General features: G+C 44.8%; 1 protein-coding gene across 1 annotated transcript in view; it reads right to left on the bottom strand.

The window, feature by feature from the left end:
• Positions 1-13,224: 13,224 nt before the first annotated feature.
• The window catches only part of SRD5A2 (steroid 5 alpha-reductase 2), a 28,319-nt gene continuing 18,554 nt past the window's right edge, over positions 13,225-22,989 (bottom strand). Inside the window, exons 2-5 of the mRNA XM_074820661.1 lie at positions 18,126-18,289; positions 16,114-16,215; positions 14,946-15,096; positions 13,225-14,379 (exon numbers count right to left, since the gene is read on the bottom strand). Coding sequence (XP_074676762.1) covers positions 14,313-14,379; positions 14,946-15,096; positions 16,114-16,215; positions 18,126-18,289 — 484 coding nt within the window. The 3' untranslated portion in view covers positions 13,225-14,312. The remainder of the gene's footprint in view (positions 14,380-14,945; positions 15,097-16,113; positions 16,216-18,125; positions 18,290-22,989) is intronic.

Raw genomic sequence — 22,989 nt, 5'->3', positions numbered from 1 at the left:
GATCAATTTGAGACTGTTGATATTAGGCATTTTCTTTGGTGGTTATAGTCTCCGTGTGTGACCTTAGGTCAAAATATCAAAAGGTGTAAACTAGAAAACTTGGAGGCAATCAAATCCAAACTTACGTAGAGAAAACCCGAATTCTGGAAAATACAACCTGAAAAAGGAAAACAAATCCAACTGGCTTCTTTTCATAGGGAATGTGGTCATATGTGTTGAAATAACTACCAAGTACGGATTTTTAAAAAAGCATGCAGTATCCTCTCTAAGCAGACAAAGCAAATTATAGAAGTTCCTCGTGGCCATGTGCAGGGGAGTGCACGATATCCGTGTTTCCTCAAACCATCTGCAAGATCCTGGCTCTGGAAAATATTTGCAAGAGCTATTTCCCTGTGCAGGTAAGGTTTAAAGTCAGTGTGCCCAGCTGTGCGAGAAACAGTGCTGAGTGTGAGTGACTAATACGTTTGCCAGCACAGCAATTGCGATGTCTAATTTATTGCTGTGTGGGCTGTCTGGGTAGCTCAGCCCTGCAGCCTTTTATTCTGCCAGATGCTGATCACCTCCTGAGAGGTGCTAAGACACCTCATTTGTTAATGGGTGCACGATGCCTTGTAGAAAGTGATCAGCGCCTTGTTGGGTTTGACCCCTGAGTACTGAAAAATAAAGGTTATCCATCCTCTCGTGTACAGAGACAGCTAACATAAAGCCAGTGCCCTTGAAAGAGCCACTGTGACCTCTGGTGTGAGCAATTTAGTGGAGGAGACATCACTCAGTCTACTGAACCTGCTCATTAACTGCTGGAACAAAGATTTGCTGTGAACAAATAGTCCTTTTAGCTTTTCCTACTCCACCATTTCAAAGATAGAAAATATTTTTCTGAAGGTGACATAATGGAAATGGATGGAGTGCCACCAGCTGGAGGGTCTCCCTGGGCAGCCTCAGCCCAGCCGGGAGGCTGTGGAGGGTCGCCCCCATGCTTCGCCCTCCTGCCTGGCTGCCCCTGCCTGCATGTGTGGATTGGTTCATGCTGGGATCACGTCCCTGACATGGCTGGGGCAGCTCCCAGCACTGGCACTATCTGACCTGCATCAGACTTCTTTGCCTGGGGCTCCCAGGGGCTTTCTGGGGAGGGGTCTTTTCCCTGCCAGAGAGTCCAAGCTTGTTTGTAGCACCAGTTCTATTGAAACACATCACCTGAGGCAGGGATCAGCTGGATTGTCTCCCCATCTCCACTAGAAACTACACCAGCAGCTTGTACCATGATAGTTAAATAATTCAGTGCAGCTTTCAGGAACAAAACGGAGACTGATGTCCTACAAGGAGCATTTAAAATGAGTTTGTTTTCCAACTTGTGTTGCTGTTCCTTTGCTGACTGTACCAAAAAAATTCTTTTAAGTGAGGAAACAAAAAGCTGTTTACTATTTTCTCCCTACTGCTAGAAAACATTTCAGCCACAGGTTGTATGGCTTTCAGCATTAGTCAGTAGGAAAAACATGGTGTTCTCTCAAAAAATGCTGACAAAGAAGTAATTTATTTTCTTGTTTCTTTGACCTCTCCTTGCACTCTAAGCCTCACACAGTGGGTAAATCCAGGAATTATTTCAATAGCTCAGTAGGGATGCAGGGCAGGGTGCTGCCTCCCTGCTGCCAGCGCCTCCAGCAGAGCCAGCTTCTCCTCCTGGGTGCCACTGCCTGCAGCATGTCTGCATAGGACCCGCTATGCTGCAGCAGTGTGTGTGGCTGGCACCCTGATGCCAGGTAACTACGTGGTATTTAGCTTCTTCACATGGAGGGTTATTTCCATCCAGAATTTCATAGGATTCTGTAAAGGACTGAACATTTAAAGGCTAGCAGGAATTTCCAGAGCAAGGAAGAAAAGTCCTTAGATGTGTCCTGTTAGACACATCAGCAGTTGTGTGATCCACAACTGGTTGTGCGCAAGTTGTATGATTTCACTTACAATCATTTCTATTACAGTAGTGTCTAAACCAGCACCAGTCAGAGGACTCTGTTGGGGATCTCATTGAAAGCAAGTTTTGCCTGGTTTCACTATGTGACTTGTCCTGCAGTCCTAGAGAAGATCCCAGATTTCTCTGCAGTCTCCCCGTCACCTCAGTGTGCCCCTGGCTTTTCTGCTGCTGGCGAACAGACTACTGAGCCCTTCTTTTTTTTTTTTTTTTCGATGTACCTAGCTAAAAAAAATAAGTTCAACATGTTTGGTCTAGATGCACTGCTGAGATCAGAGTCCTGTTTCATTAGGCTTCGTATAAAGAGAAGATTATACTGAGCCTTTCTCATAAAGTGCTTGCAACTTGCCAAACTGGAAGGTAAACAGCTATAATGAGAAATGCTTTGCCAAAATTCATGCAACAGATCAAATCCTGAGCCAGAAACTTTAACCAGGTATCCCAGATCCTGCCATCACTTGTTTGAGTAGACCTGCTTCAGACTGGATAGCTGGTGGATCTGTGTCATACCAGTGGCTGCTGCTTCTTAAGAAATATGCTCAAAAAATTACACTGGTAAATTAAATATACTTCGGAGGAGTTGCTGGACTCTGGCTGAGCAGCACTTCAGCCAAGGAACAGCTCCAGCAGCAGCTGCTCATGCTGGATAATTAACATCACCTTCCTTAAATTTTGCAAAGCTAACAGCATACAAGGAACTACTGAAGGGCCAGATGGCACCATTGACTTCTAGTCCACATTTGCCCTTGATTTCAACAGAGAATTCTACCTAAAAATAACGGCTGTGACTTGGCCCTGGCTTTGGAGGATAAAGATGCATAGATTTTTCAAGCTAATTCAGTATTATAATTCCTCTTTCTGCCATGAGAACAAATGACTGGATTTTGCCTAGTCATTTCCACATCAAGGTCATGACTTTTGGTCAAATGACGAATTATACTGCTATAGTATGCACGCTAGTTGAGCGTCTCTCAATTCAGCTGGAATTAAACCGTCCTCCACCCTAGTCCCCTGCCCTTCTGAGTGATTGTGGTTTGTCCCAAAGTATCACAAATTATTTTAGCTCCTTGCATATGTGATAGTTTCTAGCTGCCCTGCACCTTCCACTTTATTAATCAAAACCAGCTCCCTGGGAAGGAGGCCTAGGTCTAGAATTTGCTTTTGACTGTGTTGCCCATTAGGTCTGACCGAAAAAAAGTACTGCTGTAACACAAGAAACGTAACCCTGGAGTTTGATACACTGGATCTCTGGGCATGCAATTAAAATTATGTACTTAAGACTTCTGTTATTGTTAACCCACTGCATTTTTAATAAGGGAATTCAAAGTCCTTAATACTAGTCAATTTCTTTTAAGACTATCTTGCAGTGAGCTGATCTAAATTGTTTCACCTCAGCCCGAAGGCTTTTTGGACAGTACCAGGATATAGTGCAACATACTGGTGAGACAGAGGGACAAAGGTGAGGATCTGAGAATGAAAAGGAGAGAAACAAGAAACTGAACTGTGGAAGTTACATAGGGTGTAAAAACCCCACAACCAATTGAGAGAAATCAGGGGTGATGCTGAAGATGGTAACTGAGCACCTTGACTGCAAAAAAGAAAAACATCAGAACTCAGTTGCCTGTACTGAGAAGGTGATTTTTTTTTTGTGATACCTAGTAATAGGGATGGGGTTTGCTCAGCAAAGGTTTAGCTGCCCTGTAGAGCTAATGCAATGTGGGTTGCTGGTTGCTGTACTACCCAGGCTGCCTTGACAGAGCTTCCCCTGAGAAAATTGTTCTTGTGGCCATGACACTAAACAATTGTAAGAAAAAGCTGTGTGCCCCACCACAATTATGTGTTTCCATCTACGTCATCAGCTCAGGTAAGGAGACATCGTATTTCTGAACCAGACACAGCTTGCAAGTGTCTGCCAGCAGCAGAGAGTGGAGCAGGTGAGCAGCCACGCACAGGGGAGCCCTGCCATGCCATTTAATTGTCACAAGGCGGGCATTTTCTCATGGCTCAATGTAGAACAAATAAAGTTTCTATCAAGAAAGCAACTTGCTACCCAGAGGGAGAAGGAGTGCAGTTGTTGATACAGCAACAGAAGAGGACTTGTAGGAAATCTAAGGCAGCTCCCTGCCAAGCGACAAGTGGTGATAATTTCTTCTGCTGCTGCCCTTCTTCCTAGGTTAGTGAAAGGGACAGGTCTGGTTTCAGGGCCATTACATCTTCATGTGACCAGATTATTCTTTTTCCTTATTTGGGTGCCAACCGTGGAAAACGAGTTCGATTCATTGCACAACTTTTACCATTTGTTGGGTTTTTTTTGTTAGGTCTGTTATAAAATTCTGTATGGGATGAGCATCAATAGGGCAAAAATTACACTTGCCAGAGGCAACAGCTGTTACACTTGTGCTTGAAGAGGAAGAAAGAGAATCCTTTTGCAATGACTGCCAACAACTTCTTCATGCTTTTTGGATAAGAGTGAAACAACAGCTGGTACAGACACGTGTTACTCTCCCTCCCCATCTTGTATTATTAGCAACTGTTAGTGCAAGTCAAAATAATAATAATTTACTGGTATTAACCAGCAATTTTATCTGAAAATAGTTAATTTTCTACATGTGTGAACACATTCTCAAATGGAAAGATACAAATTAGTCATGGTAATTTTACTGAAGTAAATGGGGTTTTAGGCTGTTTGGACTGGAACTTGCACAGCATCTGATGTTTATGGCTATAGCAATAAAACAATCATGATATTTTCATCAAATCATTTGAATGAGAGGTTAGAAACTTTTAATGCTCTGTCTGAAAATCTAGTAATGTGGCAACACTCTGCATTAAGCAATTGCAGCATTGCAGTTGATAGGAAGTGAGATTGTCGACATCTCCTCAGACTGAGCGATAAAAACGTCACCAAAACATACTTTGCTGCAATTGAGAAATTCTTCCAGTGAAGAGAAATAAAAGACAATACCAAAGGGTTTCATATCCAGCATCAAGAGCAGGTGACACACAGCACTTGGCCTGACTCGGGCAATGTGCTATTGATAAGCTGCTCCTCCAACCACCTGCCTTCTTCACTCCTTGCTCCTCAGGGAGGAACAGGACGAAAACACCTTTGCTTTTGCATTTCCATTCAGGATAATGCTTCCGTTACCTTCCTCAACGTGAGGAAGAGGGGAGGAAATAAATCTGTGTCCTGTCTTGGGTGTATATATATATTTTTTTTTTCCCAGGGAAAGAAGTCTGCTTTACTCTCTGAGCTCTTCTGATTATGCTTCTTAGCCGTTCCTGTCATTTCCCATGATAGCAACTGGGTGACATGTTTTCATACAGAAGGGCTGCCTCCAGCAGGACAGGGAGGGCATTGCATCCACCTCAGGGGACTGAGCGTGCACCTGGCTCCCACAACAGCCTTCCTACGACAGCTCTGGCTGGAGGGTGGTACCAAGAGCTGCTTCTTGCAAGGATCAGCTGCTAAAGCTGAGCAGTTCTACAGGGTGGATGAAGCCACCACAGAAGGTCCTTTCAAGTGCCACAGAGATCCCTTGAGCTGGTGTCATGGGTGGTCACCATGGTGCATTAATCTACCACAGGACTATGATGAGTCTCCAGTGTGATACAGACATGAAACAAGGTAAATATGATTCTCAGATGTGTCAGGCCAGGCATTTGCAGTAGGCTTTGGTGCTATCGCATAAAGGCAGAGCTTGAGCCCTCACCTGCAATCCTGTGACTAAGCCTGGTCACTTGTGTTTAGGGAAGATTAAGTCAGATGGAAGCAGGTGAACATTTGGGACATTTTTTGGCAGAGAATGTGCTAAAAGTTGCCAAGAAGAAGTCACTGCATCCTTGTCAGGGTTGCTAGTGATGACAGTGTGCTGGGAGCCTCTCCAGCCCCACCACTGCCTGAGTCAACCATGCCAGCCCTGTGATATAAAGCTGCAGAGGGCCTCTGAGCCAGCTCCACCTCTGAGTCATCACTCAGTCTCCAGCATGGCTGAGAGTCATCCCTCCTTGGCTGTTCCTCCTCTCAGTGTTTACGCATGGCAGAAAACCCCAAATAAAAGTGTGTTGGGTAGAGGGAGCATGGTGTTCTTGTCAGAAACCATCACACTCTTGCTACCCTGTTGGGGGATGCCCAGGCAGACCTGCTGCTGCAGTTAAGATCTTTCCCTCCCTGTAATGCACTAATGGTCCAGGGCATCTGGCATAATCGAAACCATTCCTTTGATTTACTCAGATTCCAGTTTACTCAGTTCCCAGTTGCTGTTTCATCCAGGAGAACAGGGATGGCTGGGGCTGGCAAAGAGCTTGTCATGCCCTCTGAGCAGCAGCAGTGATGCAGTGTCAATAGACCTCAGATGAGACGTGCTCACACCTTGGAAAACTGAGGAAACATGGTGCTATGGCACCAGCTGCCCTGTAAAGCCAGGGCCTGGCCAGAAGGTGTGAATCACTTTCACTAAATATTAGTTGCAAATTAATGATAACAATTAGTCAGGTATAACCAGATGATGTCTGGATTACAAGAACAGAAGAAATTTAGAAAAATGGGTAAGTTTGGAGTGGCGTCAGAACCCACCTTATCTTATAAAGGAATCCCGATTAGTAAACTTTTTCCTGGTAGTCTTTCTAGCCAGGAGTAATTCATCCAGGTTTAGAGACCTGGCCAACAGAGTCCCAGGAGACTCACAGCCCAGCATTGACCACTCGCATCACCCCGCTTCGGGGAGCGTAACACCATGCTCAGAGCAAAGATCATGCCCTGAACACGCAGAGCTGTCCACTGCTACCCATCTGACCTGATGTTAAAGGTGCTCCTTCATCCTTAGCCTGAAGAGCTAAGTCTGGGGGTGACTTCTCTGGGCAGGGAGCACTGGCCCTACTGTTGCCTTCATGCCATCCTGAACTCCCTCCTCAAAGTCTGCAGTGACTTTCCCAGCCACGTGCATGTAGCTTTCCCGTTTTCTACTGTCACTGAACCTTATCTGGAGCTCATCTGACCTGGGCTGACCTCCCAAGCAAGCTGATCCTGCCACAGACCCTCTGCCCTAGTCCAGGAGCCAACCCTTTTGTCCTTCACAGAGGGTACAAGGAAGTCTCCCCTGTGTTCACCTCCTCCATGGGCTGATGAGGGGTAGAAATTCAGCTCTATTCTGGTCTCTTCCAACTTCGCTTATATTCACAACCTGAGACTGCATGCTGGGTAGGTGCATAGCGGAATTATGCAGGGTGCAGTATTGCATCTCCCGGGGTGGCAAAATCCCAACTGCAGCATCCCAGAGAACCTGAAGGTCAAATCCTCCAAATGGAGGGCAAATGCTGAGATCCGTTTTAAAGGCAACAGAGGAAAAGTCCAAGAGGGGTGGCAAGAGGTGGCAGAGCATCAACCCCACAGAGCCAAGCCACAGCTCAAGGACTGCCAGCTCAGATGGGGTCTGAAAGGTGATGCTGGACTTGCTGACATGGACCCAAATAATACACCATGCATTTCAGAAACCTTGGAGGGGATTGAAGGAGAGGAAACTCTACAAGGAGGTTGTTCTTGGCACATGAACAAGAGAAAACCAATGCAAACTATAAGTTAATCAAATGGGATCAAATGGCACAAGGTTTTGCTATCATGGGATGCTGAGGGAGGAAGAGCTGTGTGGATTGGCCTCCATCCCACCAGAAGGGCAGATACTCTCAGCTGGGCTACAGGAGTGGCAGTCTCTGCTTGAGCTGATGGCTAAACCAGACTGGAAAGCATTACTCCGATAACAAAAAGAAGGGAAAGGCATAGAGGTACAAACCCAGGCTATTCTACTCCCCCTTGTAGGTAATCCGTGAAGAGCCCAAGACCTAGGGAGAGAAGAGATTCTGAACTACCTGTGACACACAATCTCAGTCAGAAATGAGGGAAAATGGCATTATTGCTTTATGAAAAGAAGCTTGCCTGAGTTGCTATGGCTAACATGTGGCTGGATGCTGGGTAGGAACAGTGCTGAAAATCACTGGCTACAGGCCACTAATATATCTGAACAGAGAAAACGGGGGTGAAACCAGAGCCTTGCTGAAGTCAGGGAGAGCGTCTACATTTGACATGCTTCAAAGCACCTGTTGTCAAGCCTGAGTTAAACCCAATGTTATTAGCACAGCTCCAGGGCATGCATCTCAGTTTTGGGACAGTCACTGCATTTTGCTGTTTGTGACTTTGTCTACAGATATGCTAATAACCACTTGGGCTCGGGCTCTAGCTTGCTGGCTGCAAAGCTGAAGTTGTATCACACATAAGAGGACTGCCTGACATAGCTCAGTTAACACCCCCAGAAACATTTCTCGGTGTGCAAGGCTGCCAGGATGCACGAGGGTAAGGTTTCACCCTGTTGCACAGAGGGCAGGATTAGTATGTTCAGTGCTGAAATACACATTTTCCTATTTACTACCAGTGTGACAGTTATAAATTCCCAGCAGAGGGAAGAGAGGATTTAGATCAGGTGACTCCATTGATGCAAATGTATTTTAATTCCTCCAAACCAGCTTTTTATTTGGTGTCTTGATGTTTCCCAGTATTTTAAAATTGTCTGTAGCCTGCTGGAGCTTCCCACATCTAGAAATCCACTGTGAACAAAGTTTTCCTGGTTTCCTCTACTTGAATACCTTCCAAGTTAGTAATTGGTGAAAGGACAGGTTTTCTGTTCCTGAGGAGATCTGAAGCACAGATTTTCTGGTCAAATGGCAGAAATACTATTTTGACAGAGGTGGATTTCCATATCACCTGCAAGCTGCTTTCTTGCTGGGGAGATGGGAGTCATTTCAGGAGTTTCCATCACAGAAAACAGATTTACTCAGGACTGGGCGCATGTACCTGGTCATGCTGGGCAAAGAGGGCTTTGCTCTGGTGTAACATCCTGATCTGTGGCAGTCCCTATTAGGGAGGGTGAGGATGAGGAAGATGAGGATGCGGATAAGGAGGAGGACTCTCCCAGGGTTATTGGAGAGCTGAGTTCCCCTTCACAGGTATGATATCCAGTGCCCTGTGGGCAGGGGGAGCCCGTGGCCAGCTCCCGAGGGCTGGTGGGCACAGCATGGCGGCAGAGGGGACTCTTGGAGCTGCTCGGCCTCTCACCACTCAGCTGGGCAGGGGAAACCCACTCCACCCAGACGTGGGTCAGACCCAAGCAAGGCTGCTGTGAATGCAATGAAATGAACCTCTCAGCAGCCTCCTCATCTTTTACCACACAGTGTAAAAGTGCAACACATCCCCATATAGTGAAGGGCCTTTCCTTGTGGCAGCAACACTGTAGGGTGAAAAAAAATTCAGTCCGAACAGAAATAGTTTGTTTGGTATAGTAGGAAAGTGTGGCTTAATTAATACACAGTATTATGTGTAATCTCACATGGCAAACTTGGGAGAAGTAGGCAAGTGGACTGGAAAGCAACCTGGCAGGTGCCTGTGATGCTGGAGCTGATACGAGAAGTGTTCAAACAGGATAACTCAGGTTCTAGAAATGACACCACAGGTCAGAGTGCCCAAACACAGCTGTCTCCTACCTGGCCATAAGCAATGCATATGCCATTAATGGATGGATGTGAGCTCACCGGGCTGTACTTCTAGCATCCCTGTCTCCTATGTGGGATTGTAGGCTTCCAGCCTGGAGGAGCTAATGTCACCTTAGCTAATGTCACTGACTCTGCCTGGGGGGAAGAGGCCTCGGCACCTAGCTGAAAGGCATGGTAGTGGGATTATTCCAAACATTGCATCAACTAAGCTCAGTCTGTTCTCTCTGGAGTATGAAAAGGAACTAATTTAGTGAACTTCTGTGTTGTTTTCTTTTACCTTTTAGACTTACAGTACTAAAGACAGGTTCATTGGAAAGGCACTTGTAACTTGTGGTAATATAAACCAGAACCAGACCTGAAGGTCTTCCTTTACTTTTCCGGGTGTTTCCATTAGGCACTTCTTGATGTCTGCCCATCAGTTTTGCTCCCACAGAGATCAAACTTGCTACCTCTCTTTGTAGTGAATAATGGCATGTTCTTGAGCTGCTCAGTGGCTATCAATGCCTTTACTCGCAGAGTATGGTACTACTCATGAGGAACCAGCAGGCCCTGGTCCTGAATTAGTATCAGATGTTTGTTTTTCTTAGATCACATTTTGCATGCAGGGACAGCAGTGTTTGGATTTGAAAGGTGGCATCTCTAGAAAAGCTTGCTCTGAGAATTTAGACCAATTCAGGAGGACCCCAGAGACGGTAGAAGAGAGGCTACGAGACTTTCAGGACTATGCTTGGATTTAAATGAGACCTTATAGTGATTTGCATTAAAAAGGATTTTGTTAATTTGACAAGTAAATCAAATACAAGCAGGCAATCCCTCTGCTGCCAGTAAATTATCATAAAGTTCAACAGGTGACATGTATTAGCCTTTTTGTGTGATGAAGTATCACAGAAATATCTCCTTAAGATGCATTTCAGTGCATCTGGATATCTTACATGTCTTTAGAATATTTTGCAATATTATACTAACTCTTTCTCCCAAGAATATGCAACAGGCTGTATCTTACTTGTGTTATATTGGTATCTACAGGCCTCAACTGAGTTTGGGAGTGCTTTGCCAAGTACTATGAAAACAAATCCTGGCCTTCAAGACCATTTCCAGAGAAAAGCACTAGAAAGGAAAACAACCCCAAAAGTGGTAACTTGCTGAAGTTCATCAGTCAATCAGTGTCACCATCAAAAGTACAAAACAGATATTCTTGAGCTCAAGCCATTAGACCACTCTACCTACCTAGGGAGAGTTCCTCAGTATTTTTGGCTCCAAGACACACCACGGTTTGGTAATTCTGCAGAAACATTCAGACCTTCTGGCCAAGTGTAAGAGGCTTTGTGTTCCAGTAGAGTAATGTGAGCAGGAGTGCAGCTCTCAGATGAGTGCTTTTCCTAAAGACAGTCACTCAGTGGCCCAAATTGGAGGTTTGGGCCTTTTGTGTAAATATATTATGTAAAATATGTATTTTAAAACAATAGCTACAAATGCCCTACTTTGCCTGGAGCCGGTTTTCTATTGTCTTGAGTGACCTCTCCTCTGAAGCATGGACCGAAGCCAGGCGAAGGCTGAAGTGCGTGTGGCACATAGAGATGGGAATGAGGGCTGGCAAGTGCCATTGTTCTCCTCTTTGCCTTCCAGTGAACATCGTTTAATTCTGTTTTCAGTTGTCAGAAGAGATTAGATATCTAAATGCTGGTATCAATAAGTGGTCTGTCTGATCACGTAGGTGCAGAAAATGCGTTTCACAGGAGAAACTGTCAGATGCATGATTAAACCATTTGTGTATTACCACAGCAGTATAGCACATGTTTACGGAAAGTCAGCTTTTGAAAAAAGCACTCGAACAATACAAAAATAATTAAATTAACAAGAGTCCTGGGAATAAAGGATTAGTTTTCCCAGCAGGCTGCCAGCAGGGATGAAGGCTGGGTTATCAATTCCATATAAGAGAGGTCTTTCTAGCAGCAACACTCAGAGCTGTCCTGAGGAAGGCCTCTCCAAGGGAACAGCACCCAAACACAAATGTTCCTCAAAGATAAATAAAAACTAAACTGTGAATAATCGGAGGAAACCAAACAGAAAAACTGTATTGCAAAAGGGGCAGAAAAGGAATTTGTTATTATTTTAAACGCTTACCAGCAGAGGACACTTCTGTTAGCTTTTGGCAGAACAAAAGCACATTGCAAAGGAAGTCAGAAAAGTGCTGCTTTTCAAAACACCTCACAGTCAACTCTGAAATCATATGTGTATGTAGCCTCCAGAGGCCTGAGCAGAGGGATATGAAAATCTCCACTATGTTTTTCTCCCAGAGACAACGTGAATATATTTTTCCTTATAAAAATAAGGGAAGATGAAAAAAATTTCTTGGCAGCATTGTGCCCCCAGGTGTGCCACCCTGGGGCAGGCTGGTGTCCCCGCAGGGGCAGAGGGGCAGCCACCGCCTTATGGAGAAACTCAGCATGGGGAGAGCCTACATCTCCTCTCCATCACTATTAAGTGCAATCGTTGCTTATGGAGGGTTTAAAGCACACGCGTTGCTCCTGCTCTCCAAAAACACCATGGGGCAGGGCAGAAGGAAGATGTGCTCCTTTACTACCTGCAGCCCCTTTACATGCGCCACATCCAAGGCCTGTGACAGAGAGGATGGACTTGCTCCCTCAAGGTGCCCAGCACCCTGAGGCACCCTCTGCTCAGGGGCACAGGGCTGTGGGGCCCCCGCCACCTGCAGACAGGCCAGCTCCCACTTCTGGCCAGCTCCAGTTCTCCCACCCTGATCCCCGGCTCCTTGCAGCAGATATCCAAGCTTGAGACCAATAGTGTCAATAGTAACAGTGCTTCTGGTGCAAACATTAAGCAAGAGAAAATAAATGCAGAGAATAGTCCTGTTCTGACAGGAGGGGTAGGTAGGAGGGACAGAGAAGTGTGCACAAACCCTGTTCTGGTCCAAAGGGTGAGGCACAGCTTGGTCCCTGCTCCCTTCCCAGGCTTGGCAATAGATGGAGGAGACAGCAGCTATGGGCACTGGTACCCACAGGCTATTTGCTCTCTCACCACTTCTGAGGCTTTGGGGGGAAAAAAGCACAAAGAGGAATCATCAAGGAGGGTCTGCTGAGGCTGGGAGCTCTGGGGAGTACAGCGCTGCTCACATTCAGCATCCACTCCCTGGGGAAGAGGCCATTCCCTCCCACCAGCATCCTTGTCGCCTCCAGCCTTCCTGTCCTTGACTTCACATCCAGCAACCCCCTTCCCAGTGTGTTTCCACACAGAGGATTTAAATAAGGAAACAAAAGCAAAAGACGTTTCTGGTGCTGATGTGAAATTCATGGCCCGTGCAATGACAACTCTACTGGCGCCTTATTTCATCCCTCCTTTACCTTTGCCTACACATGGCAAAGGGTCCAGCTCTCCTGTGCTCTGCAGGCACTAATGCAATGGGACCCAGCCTCGGCGGCTGCTCTGCTCTACCATAATGAAGACAATTAATATGCAAATAAGGGAGGCTTTACCCAGAAGGAGGAAGCCAGCATGAGCAGGACTTGGTAAGCAACATCACAGAGACATGTTTCTGCAAACAGTAAGTTATAGGCTAGCACAGCTCTGTGTTTTACATAAATTTTATTGTGTTTTGGAGAAAATTGTGTACAGTCAATCAGCTTACTCCAGCAACAGGTAGTATGTTTAGTATGTGTAGTCTGGTCTTTCCAGCTACTTGGCATAATTCTTAGCAGGACTTTATGGTCTAAAGTGTAACTAAAACTATCCACATCCATAGGGATGTCTCCTCCCATTGAGGTTAATGAAATTTTTTTGAAAATTCCTGACTATATTCTGAAATTAAGAAGAGACATCCTGTGTTTTTGTGAAAATTCAGTAATATCTCTGTATCATTTCCTAATATGAGTATCTGAAAATGTTCTCTGTAGACAAAATGTACTGCCAGTGTTGGAGAATATTTTCTTCAACACAGAGCTTTTTATTTGTTTTAACTTTTGTCATACATCACCATCTCAAGACTCTATGAACAACAACTGAGTGTTTTTGAATGGACAAATTTTTATTCTGAAAAGAGCTCTGGATTTGCAAGAGAAGAAAAATCCTAATGGAGCTACAATTGCTTTGACAAAGTACATTTAAAAAAAACCCTGATGGCTGAAGATTAATCATCTGACAGTGAGGAGAATATTGCTTAAGGAAGGAACACAGACATTGTGCTTGTGAGTGTCAGCTTCAGATACTTCCATCGCTGAGTACTTTGCATCGCTCTGTGCCATGGCATAGTGCTCCCAGCCTTGTGCTGGCACAAATATCCTCTTGTTGCATTATGGTTCTGGGAGCTATGCTGGATTTTAGATGAAAAATAATGGGCTGAGTTATTTTCCTGGCAAAGGAGACCCTCACTCCTGTTTAAAGCATGGCAAGACCTAGGGCAGTGCCAGCAGACTGAGGGCACACATACTATGGCATGGAGGCAGGAAGAAGCAGCTGCAGAAGTGCTATAAATTGGAGTGGCTGCTGAAGACTTTCTCTGGAGTCATGGGCTTACTTTCTACTTTTCTGCATCAGTTTTTAGCCAATGCTTTTTCTCTGGTGTCAGTGCAGTTATATATCCATTTTCCATAGGTAGAACTCCACTGACAAGCCCTTTGCCCACAACTATCTGCAATTTTCCCTGTAATTAAAAACAAGAACTTCAGTTCCAGATTACCTTCTTGTCTGTTACAACCCCAGGTTATCAATTGTACAATTAGTCAGACCTAACATTAAAACTAGGAATTGAAAAAAGCCCTGTAAAAGCAGAACAGAGTCCATATTTCAATCATTAAAAAACAAAAGGAATCAAGGCTTTCCTTGATTTTGGATAGTCCGTAAATGTCTTGAGATAGTACCTGAAAGAAAATAAGCAAGAGAATGAACCTGCATACATACAACAAAACTGCACAGTTTCAATACAGCATAGCTGAGGAACCTGAAAACTCCTCCAAACTGCCTTGCTTTGTAACCTTTGTGTGTTATTCTGCAAAAAAGCATTCTGAAACTATTTACACCAGGTTATTTACTTAAGTGAAAGCTGATAATACTGTTAAGGTTCTAACAGACCTAAAGTAGAAACTTTAGGAATTCAGAGCAGGGGCCCGTATCTACTCCAAAGGACTGCAGAGGTTCCAAGAGAACCCTTAGGAAAGGTTCACATTTAAAGAGACTTTAACACGGTGGAAGCAGTGATGTAACTCATGTCAGATTAAATGACTATCAGGCCCACCTGACTGAACATGGGCTCCAGCTGATAGACTTACTTTCACCCAGTCACAAATAAGCCGATACAATTTTTGTACATAGTATTAAATTTCAATTTTGTCTTGAATCCTGGCCCTGCTCCTCTGCCCCTCCCTAGCATTTTGCAAACTGCACTCCAAGAGCAAGCAGCAGCATACAGCAGGAAATGGTTTGATACCTGTGATGGTGATAAGCTCGTGGCCCAATGCAGCAGAGCGTAAAAAAGGCAAAGGCAAAGGCTGGTAGGGACCAGGTTGCTATGGCAAAACCAAACCATTCCACAATTTCTCCAAAGTAGTTGGCTCCAGAAACATAGGTGAATAGTCCCCCTGTATCGACAGACAAAATATGTAATTTTTACAGTCATCTCATGCATATGGAAAGTTCTTTCCCATAAAGTCAGCAGCAGAATATTCTATCTTTCTTATTCAGAGCCCATAACAGCAACCTAAACCCACTGCCCTGAAGGAGGGTCTTGTACATGACTTGTACAAGTACAGGAATCAAAGGTGATTCTAACCCAGAGGTTTCCAGCACTTTCACAATCATTTATTTTCATTTGGAAAAGTACTTAAGAAAGTCCATTATTAGATTTAAATTAAAATTGTTAACATTAGTCAATTCTCTTTGGGCCCTAAAAAATATTTTGCAATTCCATGACCTTTGGGGAATGCAAAATCTGGATCTCAGTTTTGCATCTTAGCTAATCACAGCATCTACAAGAGGCAGTTAAGTAGTGGTGGAGGTGAGAAACTCTGGGGGAGAGATATTACCATCCATAACAAGACAGCGGAAGGAGTCAACACCAAAACCAGGGAATTCCCAGATCCCCATCTCAATTGCTCTACAGAACTAGACATTTCCTGGTTCACCACTCTGGCCCACAGCCACTCTTCCTCACCAAGCCCCACCTTGAAGGGGACAGAAAGGAAATTCTGCACCTTGCATCCTTGGTGTTATTTTTTCCCCTAAAGTTTACACTTTGAATCTCCCTTTTGCAGTGTAAGAAGTCCAGTATTTCTTCCTGGCCATGGAGAAGAATATTTCCTTCTTTGCAGATGCCTTTCACAAGGCTAAAATCCTCTCCCTATGTCCCATTTCAATCTTCTCTAAATTACCCAGCCCACTTCCTAAAACCTCTCCTCATAGCTCCTGTTTTCCAGATACTCTTGTTGCTTCTCATGGACTGTCTGCTAGTCCCTGCAGCTCAGAGGGGCATCCAAAGCGAGTACCTGTGCGATACTGGCATCTCTGCTATTATTGTCATTTTGCTGAGAATTCCATCAGAATACATTATCTATCCTGCTGCCCGACTTTCTCCAAGGAGGTGGGGGATAAGAATATACCTTGAGGAATCTTGTAAGTAACTTCCCCGGGTTTTCTCAGCTGGCGCAGCAGGAGATCACTGTGAATGTTGATTCCCATTCCCAGCAGAAATAAGAGGAGGCCTAAGAAACAAACAAGAAATGGATTAGAAAAACAGCTCTGCCTAGTTATTCCTACTCAAGCACATATGTGAGGTTTATCTTTGGAGCAGGCAGATAGGAGACCTAATATGAGGTAGGTGGATTTTTTTTCAAGTCAAAAGATGCGCCACTACTGAGAAGGCTGCTGAACAGGAGAAGCATAGGTGACTGGTGACAAATATAACCCTCTATCTCTGTGTCAGTCGTGGGATCACAGTCCTCTGGGATCAGCTGCACTGGATAGCTTCAGTGTGGAGAGCAACTCTGGACAAAACAGTGAGCATCCTGAGCACACTGGTTTGTTGGTGAGACCAGAGCACTTTCAGCTGGTGTGAGAAAAAGCTCAACTTCCCAGCTGGCCATAGTCACCATTTGTTGAACATCAAGGAGGGGGACAAAGTACCCAACTGACACTGCTGGCTAATGGCAGCCAGCCACAGCTGTGAATGTTACTGCAGAGTAACCACTGAGCTGTAGGCAAGTACTATTGCTCTCATTTTACTGCTGGGGAAAGAGGAGCACAGAGAACACAGACTTATCCAGCACATCACTGGAGCTGGGAAGGGAATCCACATCTCAGCGCAGCTCAGCCCACTGCCAGCAAGGCTGCTTGGACAGAGCTATGGGCATGCACATGGAGCAGTTACTCGCTGAAGGATGCTGATAGCTTCTGGCCGGAATGATTCATTGACCATACTCCATTTAGCTGAAAAAACAGAGGCATTTGATTGAGGAACTCTGCAGGTGACATGCCCTACATTTCATGCCACATTAGACACTGAGAAAATCACCTCTGACAATGATTGGGAAGCAAGGAAAGAAATAGAGGTGATGTGTGCTACGAAGTTAGAAAAAAGGCTAAGTGGTGATAAAACCTCAACACTTCCAGTTGCAACAGGAAGCTAGTAAGGGTCTGTAGAGGAAGAATATACTGTTTGTGTTTTATTTAATATTTCAAGTACTGCTAATGCTGATTTCCTTTTTTTAAAAAAATAAATATGTATTATATTAATAATGCAAATTATGTGATGTGGTGTTTTCTTTGTTGGGTATGGGAGCTCTAACTAAACAATGTCCAGGATTTTTAATATGTGATGCTGTCTGAAAAGACTGAGCTTGCATCAACAGTCTGAACAGAAAGTACCTTGGTTACTTCGTACTTGTCATATCCAAAACATTTCCGCAGACCTCCATGTTAATCTTCATTTCTATGTGTGCCTTTAAAAACCATCCTCTGTGCAGCACCAAATGTGTAATGCTGCTCTTGCTCAGTCATTCTCTCCGGGATTTTTACAGGGTGAAATTCAGCTAGGCTATTAAGTTACAGAATATAAAGGAACCATATTAACATACAACCAGACTGTGCATGATCCCTAATCTTCCCATGTGCCTTACACGAGAGAAAAGAGCCCTTTGTCTCTAAAGCCTCATTTATGCTGGGGTTTTGCCCCTCTTTTCTCTTTCAGTCGGAATAGCTGCATCAAGTGCAAAGCTCCCTGCCAGGGGAGAGAAAGCCACAGTCTGTGCTTGCACATGGCCTCTGCTGGGTGGACACTTCTGGCTGAGCAAGGGCACATCCTCATTCAGCCGAGGCCTGAGATTGCATCTCCACAGCCTGTAGCAGTGGGAGGCTCTAGAGTGGTGTCAGTAAAACAGAGCTGGTGATTTGAGACTAACACATAACATCATAGCCTTCAAAGGTGGCTGTCTAGCAAAAAAAAAAAAAAAGTCACTGCATATTTATTTGTTTTATCTGGGCCAGCAGGCAAGTTTTATGTTGATTTCCATCACAACTGATTTGACTCACATGTTCAGTGAAGATTAAGACATAATTCAAAATGCTTACAAATTACTTGGAGATTAGATCTTGGGAATCCTGCAGCTGTAATTACCTGATGTAAATCTGATGTCGGTGCACCAATCATTTGGATATTCAGCGCAGTAAATCAGGTAGTACCCCTGAAGAAAGCCATTATAGATACAGAATAACGTGCCAAAGAAAAACAATTGCAGTGGGAAAGGTCTGCCTCTAGTGAAGAAGGGGTAAATAAATGTCCTGAGGTAGATAAGAAAACAAAGTCAGCACATTACTCATGATAACATTGTATTTGCAATATCTCTGCTGTAGGAAAAAAAACTTTAACAAAACACAAAATATAAAAAAGATCAATAGAGATAAAAAAAATGGAAAACAACTGTAACAAAATAAGATCAGCAGGTAATGGGAACAAGAAATACTGCAGATACCCACATTTTTCTGGTCCTTCAGGACCGAACACAAGGTGAAAAGCTAGAAATCTCATCCAGAGTCACTTGTCTTGGAAATGTCTCTCTGTCTTCCTTCTCCCCTGTTGGCAAAGCGAGGAACTTGTGCCCACAAACAGTATTTCTGTTTTAAGACCTTGGCTGCCTGTTGCTGTAATGCTGTAGAGGGCTGAGCAAAGGATGCTGTGGAGGCACATGGACAGGCTGATGTTCAAACCAAAGTATTGCAGGGCAGTACCAATTGTAATATTGATTCTCCAAATGAGCATTGCTATGCCACAAGCACTGTGGAGGAGCTTCGTTATGGAGAAGACATTTTTGATCCCACTACAAGAACCAATCCCTGAGGGCTTTAGCCCTCAGCATTGAGACTCCTCTGGCTCTCTCATGCCCTGCAGTATATAGCCTGAGGTGTAATCCCATCCCCCAGTCTCTCCCACTCCACTCAGAGACCTCCGCTCATCTCCAACATGCAGCAGCTCTGTCCTGCTCTGCTTAGACACTTCAACACAGAAGCAGAGCGATGTTGTTGGCTGCTTGGGGGACCTGCTTTGCCTCCAGTCCCTATCTCTCCTCGAGGCTTTCTAGCTTTTTTTTAAAATAAGAAGAGCTAAAAAACTAAGTTTAATATGCTAAACACAAGATTTCCATGCAGCTCCAGCACCTAGGGCTTCCTTAGACAAAAGTTCTGCTAGCTCTAGTATTAACATGCGTTAAGAGCAAATAATTTGTGCTTCTATAGTTTTATTTTTCACATATCTTTGGTTCAGGTGGGTGTATCCCTCTTGACAATCCATATCATCCTTGGGAGAGTGAAATGGAGAAGTTATATTCATATTTGTTAGGTATTTTCTTAGCTGGCCAATTAAGTTCTGTATGTGGTAAAATCTACACTCTTAATTTCCTTCTGTTGCCCTCCTGGGCTTTGGATGGTGCTCATCATACCAGCATATAAGCACTGTTGATAAATAATTCACATCCCAGGTTGCCAATATCAACTTGAGCAAGCTGAGGCATAAAATGTCATAACATTATAAATCTAGATTAAATCGTACTGAGTGTATCTGAAAGTGAGTAAGCAGAGTACAAGCAACAACATGTTAATGTATTCACTGCTTTCCAAAGCAAGGCAAGCCAGATTTCCAGCAATTAAGACAGTTGTGATGCAGAAGTTCTAAATATTTCTATACTTAAACCTAAGAGGTGTGGAAAATATTTTTCAGACAGTGGTATCACATTTGTCATATTTATTACAGTATGGAAAGGAATGGTCTTTGGAGTAATGTTACCAATAATTACTAGTTTTGCCCTTGGGGAATGGACTGCTGGAGTTGTGTGTAGGCAAGGCCAGCTTTAGCAATCTGACCTGACTGTTGAAGTAATGTTGACAAATTGGACTTTAACAGCTACGAGAAAAAGTGAGAAACTTGCAAATGGAAACTGGGAAAAAGCAAATTGTATAGAAGAGAGAATGATATCAAACTACACAAAGTGAATTCAGGAGGCAAATTTATACAGCAGATTGGAGTGGGACTTGCACTGCTTTATCTTTTGTCAAAACCAGTTATGTTTGAGAGTCTCTCCATTTTTACAGCGGATACAAACAGAAGTTTCTAGCATGAGCTGGCATTTCTCAGCTCCCAGCAAAGTTGATTGTTGCCGTGGTGCTTCCTGATGCTGCTGTTGCAGGGTAAAGGTCATAGGCCCTTGAAAGGTGACTTGTCCTGCAAGGCAAAAATGAGCCACAGACCTACCTATCTACCATGGATGCAGTGGATGCAGGACAGAAGGAACCAGCTTGCGAAGTATAAGTACAATTGCAGGGGAGTCAGAAGGCATCAGCTTTTTTTTTTGTTGAGGGAGTGAAATCCTGGCATTGCTGAAACCCCGTCTCATAGAAGTTCTGAAAATCCAAGTCAGGAATTCATCCAAGAATCATTGTTGCCGAACAATTTCTTCAAGGAAATCCACTTGGGTCTGTGAATCCAGAGGCCGGGTTCACTTCTCTGTATCTGAACAATGCCTTAAGTCTTTGTTTTAATACAGTACTTGTCAGCTTGTACTACCTAGCTACTTGAGGGTGCACAAACTATTCCTGATGGATTTTGAAAAAACAACTGAAATAAAGCAGGGACATTTAATAGGTTTAAATATTCCATGGAGGAGTCTGCATCTCTGCTGGAATTATTTTGCAGTGTGAAAATCAAAGAGGGACCAAAGGCCACCATTTTAGAATAACAGAACAAAACCTGGCCTTTTGGATTTAGACCAATGACAAATTTGACCTTTTTCTTTCAGTGCAATATTGATGACTAATCCTTTATTCCTTTAGTATCTTTACTGGCCAAAGGCACTGCATCTGACTAAACCATTGCCAACAACTTCTTTTAAATGAATGATTAATAAATTATTCATCTTCTTGTCCATCATTTATTTTCCAGAAGAGCAGGCTTTGAAGAGAAAATCATTTGACATGGCATCAAATTTCATCTTAAAGGTGAAGCTCCTTGAAAACTCCAGAGACCCTCACCCAAACTGGGGGAAACTATAGGTTTGCTCTTCTTTCCACAGAAGGTGGAAATCTTTTCACAAATGTTACCATAATCCACTAAGAGTGGGCTCTCAGTCCTCCACCAACAGCTTGTTAATTGGAGGTCTTTATGCTGCTGCTGTGCCTTCTCCTCTCCAGGGCCCAGACGCAGTAGTTCAGACAGTAGCAGCTCATGTTTTCCAGTCTGGAAACTTGAGGTGTTTCCAGTGCTCATGAGGTGTTTTACACCTGGAGCAACTGGGTCAAGAGCTTGGGGCTGGCAGCTGGGGATGGGGGTACCTGTCTGCTTCCTACCCATGCACCCTGTGGGACACCAGCCTACTGCTGTATCTGCCCATCCAGCCCTCTGCCAGCAGGCCCTCTCCTGGGCCTAACTGGGATGAACTAGAGGACCGGAATCAGAGATACTGCAGAGGTGGGCAGGGCTGATGTGATGCTTTTCCCCTTGAAGGAGGGTGCTGGCCATAACCAAGCTTGTCCTACCCATGCTGGGGTACTGTCTGAATGCCCTGGCCCATCCCGTGACCCTGGCCAGCCTCCAGAAGAGTCTTATGGACTTCTGACCAGGGCTGCTCTGAGTCCCTGCAGGGTTTTTTCGGCTCCTCTTGGAGGATGGGGGCAGCCAGGTCCTGCCCTGCATCCCTGGTGAGGATGAACCAGTGTGCTCAATGGTTCCTGAGAACTGTTTCCCCGCGGTCTAGGCTCCACACGCTCCAGTTCCTCGCTTGTCCCACCCAGACGTACAAAAGGTAAGGAGGGCTCGTGGTCCAAGTGAGGCCAGGCAGCCAGGCCCTCGCGAGAGCGATGCCATCAGGGCCCTCACAGCTCACATGTAAGCTGAGCTGACTCCTCGGTCAGCTGGGGATGTGCATTGGAAGACACTTCACTGAGCAGTGGGTATGGCCACAGTCATTCCAGGGGTCGTGCAGTGGGTGAGCCATGCCCCTCCTGCAGGGGAACGACACCCTGCCACATCAAGAGCACATGTCACAGCCCCTTCTCTTGCACCCTGAAACCCCCTTGCTGAGGTGCTGTCTGCACTTCTCACCCCTTTATTGGCACCTTCTCAACCAAAGGCCTCGCTAAGTCAGAGGACACCCTCCCCAGCTCCTTCCCCCTCTGTCCCCAGCCTCGCTGGCTGTCCAGGGCACCCAGAGAGGGAAGGCTGATGGGAGCCATCCTGGTGGGTGCAGGCCTGAGTTCCTCTCCCTCTCCTGCCTCTGCCTGGCTACTCCTTGGATGCTTTCAGGAAAGGATTGGGTACTGTGGTGGGCACTCAGCTCCGATCTCACCTTTGCTGCTCTGTTTTTAGTTTTGACTCTGACACTCACCCAGTCCCTTTTCTTGTCACTGGGACTATTATTATTTCCTCCATCATTATTCGGCCTCTCTCTAGACTCTTCGCTACAGCTCCCTTTTTAGGGGGATGCTTTTGGTTTTCTTAGTTTGTACAAATACCTGTAACACAGGTGATAAGCAAAAATATGTGATTTGTGTTACACTAACTACAGACCAGTCAGACCTGAAAGGACTTCCCTGGTATGAAACAGTGGAGTTCCCTTTGATCTGTCTTGTGAACAGGTTGAAAAGATTGGTGTCCAAACCTGGGGAGATTACACCAATCTTAAAACAGTTTTATTTGCACCTACAATTAACAGCATAGGAGTCTTTGCCATAGCTTGTCACTGGAATCACATTGCTGAGGAGCTGCTGGCACCCTTGGCATACCTGACCACTTGGATGAAGAAGGCTCAAGATGTTCACAAATGTAATGGAATTCTTCTACTTGGGGGTATCTGTGATGTCCTGCCCAAAACCTCTAATTATTCTGGATTTAATGATGTCGTATGACATGTCCCAAAGACATCTGCTGCTGAAGATTCTGTGCTAAAATCTGCACATATTTTCTCTTTTTGAGCCCAATCTTGTAGGTTATTTGT

Source organism: Strix aluco, chromosome 3 (genome assembly GCF_031877795.1).
Source record: "Strix aluco isolate bStrAlu1 chromosome 3, bStrAlu1.hap1, whole genome shotgun sequence".
Lineage (NCBI taxonomy): Eukaryota > Metazoa > Chordata > Aves > Strigiformes > Strigidae > Strix > Strix aluco.
Note: the sequence above shows the minus strand (reverse complement) of the source record. Positions and strands in the feature narration are given on the sequence as shown.